Source organism: Malus sylvestris, chromosome 3 (genome assembly GCF_916048215.2).
Source record: "Malus sylvestris chromosome 3, drMalSylv7.2, whole genome shotgun sequence".
NCBI classification, from domain to species: domain Eukaryota; kingdom Viridiplantae; phylum Streptophyta; class Magnoliopsida; order Rosales; family Rosaceae; genus Malus; species Malus sylvestris.
Window position 1 is genome coordinate 32,940,412 of NC_062262.1, and position 7,784 is coordinate 32,948,195.

The 7,784-nt window shown below is 36.1% G+C and overlaps 1 protein-coding gene across 1 annotated transcript; it reads right to left on the bottom strand.

Annotated features, from left to right (window-relative positions):
* Positions 1-5,709: 5,709 nt before the first annotated feature.
* On the bottom strand, positions 5,710-7,027 carry LOC126617196 (NAC domain-containing protein 41-like). The gene is made up of 2 exons (XM_050285230.1): positions 6,563-7,027; positions 5,710-6,156 (listed from the first exon to the last, which is right to left on the bottom strand). Exons 1-2 carry the CDS (start codon positions 7,025-7,027, stop codon positions 5,710-5,712), a joined length of 912 nt encoding a protein of 303 aa, XP_050141187.1.
* Between the last annotated feature and the right edge of the window lie 757 nt (positions 7,028-7,784).

Here is a 7,784-nt window from a genome sequence, read left to right on the forward strand (position 1 = left end):
ACAAATGATATTATCTACTCTATCGGGAACAGGGTGGGCTTAGCCTCACAATAGGCTAACAATAATGTGGTTCGATAAATCGAACCTAAAACCTTTCACTTACAAGTGAAGAGGAATATCACTACATCGTAGTATTTAAAACTTTAAGTTACAATAAGGATTTATTTTAATTAATTGGGTAAACTTGATGGTGGTGAAGAGGTGGTCGATATTGGAAGGCTTCGGAGGAGTTGAAGGTGATGGCAGTCCCAACTCACAAGTTGCCAGAGAGACGAATTAAAAACAACACCTTTTCTACTAAGATATTAGATCACATATCAAAATTTTGAATTTAAAAATGATCATTTCGACCAATTTCACTTACTTTTGATGTTTGGGTTAACAACTGCCTTACTCATGCTTGTTCAACTCTTAAACTTTTCCTTTTATTTCTTAATGTAGATTAGGAATATGCTAGTTTTCCTTCTTCATCGTCTTAATTTATCAATGTTCTAGTAATATTTTTTTAGTTACCATTAGATTCAAATTAGTCGGCCTTACCCAAGTCATCCTAAGGCCCAACCAAAGCAAAAACTTTAAAAATATATATATAAAAACAAAAAACTAAATTGTACAAAAATATAAATCAAGTTCTCAAAAATGATCGAAGCCTGGAAGGTTCCCACTTCACAGTTACAGAGGTGATAAAAACGTCACCGCTTCCGGCGCTCCTGTGGTTCTCATTGCCCTCCGTTCTCCGTAGCTTTTTCCTCAGGTATTTTTCTTCGATAATCTTTCAATCAAAATTCTTGAAAATATCGACAACGTCAAGTGCCTGTCTCTTTCAGCTTATAATTTGGAGGTAAGCATTTCTTTGTGTTATGTATGTTGGGAAGAATTATAAGGAAGTAATAATGATTAGGGTGGAGGTTAAAGGTAAGAAAAGACCGTGACTACCTGTTTGTTAGATCGTAGCCCGTGTTTTAAAAAATTATTTTTAAGACTCGCCTAGACAGTTTTTAGGGAGGAACTATGAAGAAAATGCCTCTGCCCGGCAGGAGTGGGCTATAGCCTATAGACTAGCCTGAATGCCTAGGTTGTTCGCCTCAAGGGCCTAGGCAACCTCAACGTATGATTTTTTTTTTTAAAGAACAACCTAAATTCAAAATGACGTTGATTTGGGCAGGGTTTTTATAAAATTCATGCTAGCTTTATGTTTCTAAAACCTTGCTTTATGATGTGAATTAGAGAAATAATAATAGTTAATTCAATTCATTTATATATATACAATATTGTAAATTCAATTCATTTATATGTTATATAGTAAATTTACTTAAATCTGTCTAGGTGTTAGATATCAGCTCACCGCCCGATTAGTGCTTACTGTCTTTTAAAACCTTGCTTTATTTTGCCAAGTGCAATACTATTGATTTAAAGGAATATGCTTTTTCTGATGCCATTTTTTCAATTGTATTGCACAGTTTATGAACGTACCTGGTGAATTGAACCCTGGCTTTTGTATGAAGTCCATTCTACCAATTTTTTGTTGTTTATTTATATTGTGATATATTTACACTAAAGCATCATAAATCGAGAGGCAGGATGTTGGAAAATTAATATTTTACATTTCATGTCCGTCGGAATGCTCACAGGCCAAATTTCATGAGAAGGTAAAATACCTATTTTGGCAGAACATGCACTACAAAAATAAATAAATCATCTGGGCGGACGAAAAATTTCGTTGGGTCAAATTTTGTTTTGTCGCCTAAGACGTTAGATGACAAAAGTTGGTTGGGAAAAGTTGGTCCTGCAAAAACCCATCACTCGAAGTCTTATTCGACGAGAAGTAGTCGTTTGTCGGGCAAAAATGATTTTGCCCAATGAAAGAAGTCGCTAGGGTAAAGTGCATTGATTACCTTTACCCGACGAAAATATTATATCCGATAACGTCCACTAAATTAAATACTATTAAAAACTTGATCCTACGAAATTTTCATCGATCTCCTAAAATTTGGAGTCTCTTAGGGCATACCAACCCATATAACTTGTCATCCTCGAAATTGCTCACAAGGAACTTCTCTATATGCCTAAGGGCATTAGTGAAATCTCCATTTGTAGAATTAAAAGCCTGAGGTTGGAAGTTATCAGATGTGTTTTTCTCTATGTATTGTAATCTTCCTAGTTATAGCATGAATTAAGCGCCTGAAGTTGAAAGCGATTAGCTGAGTAGTTATAGTTACATTAAGTTACTAACTAGTTAGCACTTATATATGGCAAGTTAGCAACATTCGTTTATCTAAAACCATAATCTATTACTACTAAAAAAATCTCAAAGGGAAGGGAATGTAGAGTGACCGATCTTTTCTAGAAAAATTGAATTGAAATCATGTGCAAGCGCTTGTTCTCTCCTACCAGAGAACTTCCATTGCTTCCACCCGAGGGTAGGGTGGGCTCTGATCCAGGGATGTGTGTTGCCTTATCTGAAGCACTTGACCTTTTACCCATTTGTTTTAAAGAAGGCGGACTTGCGGCGGGTTAACATGTATATAGGTTAGAAGGCGGAGTTTCATTGATTAAAGTTCTTTCCAAGCATGCAAATTGGGAAGAGGTTTAACCTTGCTACTTGAGCCTACAAGATGAGAGTACAGTTGCATGCCAATGTTTTCATGGAATCAGCTCCTTTGAGGATTTAAGCAAACTATTTCAGGAAATCCAATTCAACGCTACAAGCAAAGGTTTTATGTATACAACCAACAAAATTTCCGCGAATAAAATCTTCTGCTTGTTCATTATCTTCTATTTGAAACAAATACAACCAAGCTTATTGTTATAAGCTCCCCGACTGATTTAAGGCAAGGTCATAACGTGTGATCAACACATTAAATTTTCCTTCTCCTGATAATTCGTCCTGAAGTAACTTGTTAGTATGATAGCCAATCAGGCGATTGGCAAAGAAGGCTCAGTCCCCTTAAGACCACAAATGCAAAAAAAGCTTCCTTACATCACGAGTAATTAAAACGAGGCATTGTGCTCATTTGATTTACACGAGCGAGGATTCTTGAATTCGTCGGTTTCTTAAAATGACTTCCCTATGGATATTGATTTATGAAATAATCTTACACAAAGCAACCCAATTTCAAGGTGTCAAGGTGCATGATACAATTCAAGGAAGTAGGTAAATATATAAACGGAAAATATCAACAGTATGAAAGTTATAAAGGAGAAAACATGATCACTTTACAATTCGTGGTTAGCCATTGATTTGCTCTGGTTGGCAAAACCAGTGACGACTAACAAGCATTTTACATTAATCCTCTTTTTGTGTAAGCAATACCAACAGCTGCGGCAATTTGTTCTTCTTGTTCTATAATTTGGAGTCTCTCAGGACATACCGACTCATATAACTTGTCATCCTCAAAAACGGCCGATAAGGATCTCCTCCATGCGCCTAAGGATAATAGTTAAATCTTCATTCGTAGCATTATGCGCCTTATCACGAGGTTGAAAGTGATCAGCTGCGTTCTGTTCTGTATTCCAATGGGCATTACTGTAATCTCCAGTAGTTGCAGCATAAAGCCCCTGAGGTTGAAGGTGATTAGCTACGTTCTCTTCTGTATACCTAGGGTTAGTACTGTAATCTCCAATCGTTGTAGCAGTAAGTGCCTGAGGTTGAAAGTGATCAAATGCCCTGAGGTTGAAAGTGATCAAATGCGTTTTGCTCCATATAGCTAGGGGCATTATTGTAATCTTCAACAGTTAAAGCATTAAGCGCCTGAGGTTGAAAGTAATTAGCTGCGTTTTCTTCATTGTTATCTCGTTCCTCCAGCTTCCTTTTCTTTGATATGTCATCCTTTCTCCTAAGAATACAAAGAACAATATTCTTCTCCTGCATTCGAGAATCGCGTTTGCTTTTGTTAATATAAATTTCGATCCTTACTAAAATAAATAAAAAAGTTCTACATGCATATACATACATACATACATATATATACATACATATATATATATATATATATGTAATGTATTGCTTACTCTAACGACTGTAGAAAAGAGAGCAATACTTTTTATTAGTGAGCAAAGTTTCAATGTCAACTAGAAAATTTCGTTGGGTCAAATTTGGTTTTGTTGCCTAAGACTGTAGACGACAAAAGTTCGTTGGGAAAAGTTGGTCCTGCAAAAACCCATCACCGGAAGTCTTATCCGACGAGAAGTAGTCGTTTGTCGGGCAAAAATGAGTTTGCCCGATGAAAGAAGTCGTCGAGGTAAAGTGCAATGACTGCCTTTCCCTAACAAAAATATTATACCCGATGACGTCGTTTTGCCCCACTAAATTAAATACTATTAAAAACTTGATCCGACGAAATTTTCATCAGTCTCCTAGAATTTGGAGTCTCTCTGGGCATACCAACCTATATAACTTGTCATCCTCGAAATGGCTTACAAGGAACTTTTCTATATGCCTAAGGGCATTAGTGAAATCTCCATCTGTAGCATTAAACGCCTGAGGTTGGAAGTTATCAGATGTGTTTTTCTCCATGTATTGTAATCTTCCTAGTTATAGCATGAATTAAGCGCCCAAAGTTGAAAGTGATTAGCTGAGTAGTAGTTAAAATTACATTAAGTTACTAGCTAGTTAGCACTTATATATGACAAGTTAGCAACATTCATTTATCTAAAACCATATCTCAAAGGGAAAGGAATATAGAGTGACCGATCTTTTCTAGAAAATTTGAATTGAAATCATGTGCAAGCGCTTGTTCTCTCCTACCGGAGAGCTTCCATTGCTTCCACCCGAGGGCAGGGTGGGCTCCGATCCAGGGATGTGTGTTGCCTTATCTGAAGCACTTGACATTTCACAAATTTTTTTAAAGAAGGCGGACTTGCGGCGGGTTAACATGTATATATAGGTTAGAAGGCGGAGTTTCATTGATTAAAGTTCTTTCCAAGCATGCAAATTGGGAAGAGGTTTAACATAGCTACTTGAACCTAGAAGATGAGAGTACAGTTGCATGCCAACTATTTCAGGAAATCCAATTCAACGCTGAAAGCGAAGGTTTTATTACAACCAATAAAATTTCCAAGAAATTAAAAAGTACGTACTGCTTGTTAAATATCTCCTGTTTGAAACAAATTCAACCAAGCTTATTGTTATAAGCTCCCTGACTGATTTAAGGCAAGGTCATAATGTGTGATCAACACATTAAATTTTCCTCTCCTGATAATTCGCCCTGAAGTAACTTGTTAGTATGATAGTAGGCGATTGGCAAACAAGGTTCGATCCCCTTAAAACCACAAATGCAAAGAAAGCTTCCTTACAACACAAGTAAATAAAACGAGGCATTGTGCTCATTTGATTTACACGAGCGAGCATTCTTGAATTCGTCGGTTTCTTAAAAAAGACTTCCCTATGTACATTGATTTATGAAATAATCTTACACAAAGCAACCCAATTTCAAGGTGTCAAGGTGCGTGATACAATTCAAGGAAGAAGGTAAATATATAAGCCGAAAATATTAACAGTATGAAAGTTATAAAGGAGAAAACATGATCACTTTACAATTCGTGGTTAGCCATTGATTTACTCTGGTTGGCAATACCAGTGAACACTAACAAGCATTTTACATTAGTCCTGTTTTTGTGGAAGCAACACCAACAGCTGCTGCAATTTCTTCTTCTTCTTCTATAATTTGGAGTCTCTCAGGACATACCGACTCATATAACTTGTCATCCTCAAAAACCGCTCATAAGGATCTCCTCCATACGCCTAAGGGCAGTAGTTAAATCTTCATTTGTAGCATTATGCGCCTCATCATGAGGTTCAAAGTGATCAGCTGCATTCTGTTCTGTATACCAATCTGCATTACTGTAATCTCCGGTGGTTGCAGCATAATGCTCCTGAGGTTGAAAGTGATTAGCTGCGTTCTCTTCTGTATACCTAGGGTCATTAATGTAATCTCCAGTTGTTGTAGCAGTAAGTGCCTGAGGTTGCAAGTGATCAAATGCGATTTGCTCCATATAGCTAGGGGCATTATTGTAATCTCCAACATTTATATCATTAAGCGCCTGAGGTTGAAAGTGATTAGCTGCGTTTTCTTCATAGTTATCTCTTTCCTCCAGCTTCCTTTTCTTTGATATGTCATCCTTTCTTCTAAGAATACAAAGAACAATATTCTTCTCCTGCATTTGAGAATCGCGTTTGCTTTTGTTAATATAAATTCTGATCCTTACTAAAATAAATAAAAAGGTTCTACATGCATATACATACATACATACATATGTATATATATATATAATGTATTGCTTACTCTAACGACTGTAGAAAAGAGAGCAATACTTCTTATTATTGAGCAAAGTTTCAATATCAACTAGAAAATTAAGACAAAAGAAAAAGGAAATCGCAAATAATTAAGTCCTTATCAGATTGTTCCCATGCCAATATACTTCCTTGCCTGCCAATATTAATATATGTATAAGCGTGAATATATTTTATAAGCTTTTGATTCGTTCTTCTTAACTTTTTTCTAGAGGCCAAGTTTAGACAGAAAACCTAAAAACAATTTAAAAGAAAGAAAAGTGTACTTACTTGATGATGTTTGTTTCGTAGTAAAGATGGATCAAGATGGAACTCAAGCATAATCCAATGGTCATTCTGCGGGGATCCTTTGTTCCTGTACGTAAATCTTTTTCTGAAGCCAATAGCTTGTTTAATCCCAGAAGCGTAGATTTCCTTGCCGGCATCTTCGCCTTTCCAAGTGCCGCCGGTGGTGCCAACTGTTCGGCAAACACGCGAGCCATTAGGAGCCTTCGAGTTGAGTGTGGTGAAGACGTAGATATCTTTATCATCTGTACATTCTTGACCATCATGTGATGCACGGTTAAGACGTCTCCATATGTCCGATGGTTCTTCAAGACCGTAGAGATCACAGTCATGAACAATGCCCTTGGGATAGTCCTGTCCGTCAAGTTTGGGACGAAGGTAGCCAAGAAGTAGTTCGTCGTCTCGAGGCATGAACCTGTACCCTACTGGAACTTGGTAGTAACCAGCCATAATAACTTTCTAATAGCAAGGATTTGAGAAGAATGAGAAAAGCGGAGGCGATGAGCAAGTAATGATACTGAATAGGGTGATCATTAGCTAGCGGCATGTATTTATATAGGTAACAATGGGCTAGGGTTTCTTGTGTGTCAAGCTAGTTAAAATTACTTGGTGTTTATTACGTGGCCTTTTTAACTGGAATTAAGAGAGTATTTTATCTTTATCATCAACCGCTAGCTAAATGGGAAATAATTCCAGTATAAAAAAGTAACCGTCATTATACATGTATGGTTTAAATTGCCCAACCATACAAACATACATACATATTTTATAGATATCTAAACTACCTTAATAAAACCCTTTTGTCAATCAAAAGCAAGGCATGAAATATCGATGATATTGGAAATATCGGTAGTCCAAAAACACGGAAATTTCGATGGAAATATCGGGATATTATCGATATCGATAAAAATTGAATAAAAACCATGGAAATTGTAAGAAAAACTTGGAAATTTTTTATTGAATCTTTGCAGGATGTTTATTTTGTCAATTATATATTAGTTTATCACAAAAAATTGGAAGGAAATGCATTGCATGATGGATTTAACTGATTTAAGTTGATTATATAGCGAGCTGGCAAACATTGTGAGTGTAGAAAATATGTAGTAATTAATGAAACAAGTTTAAACACACCATAATCATTTATATATAATGAATTAGTACAATATAAGAAAGACATGAAAAATATGTTTCTTTTTTTTACAAAAAT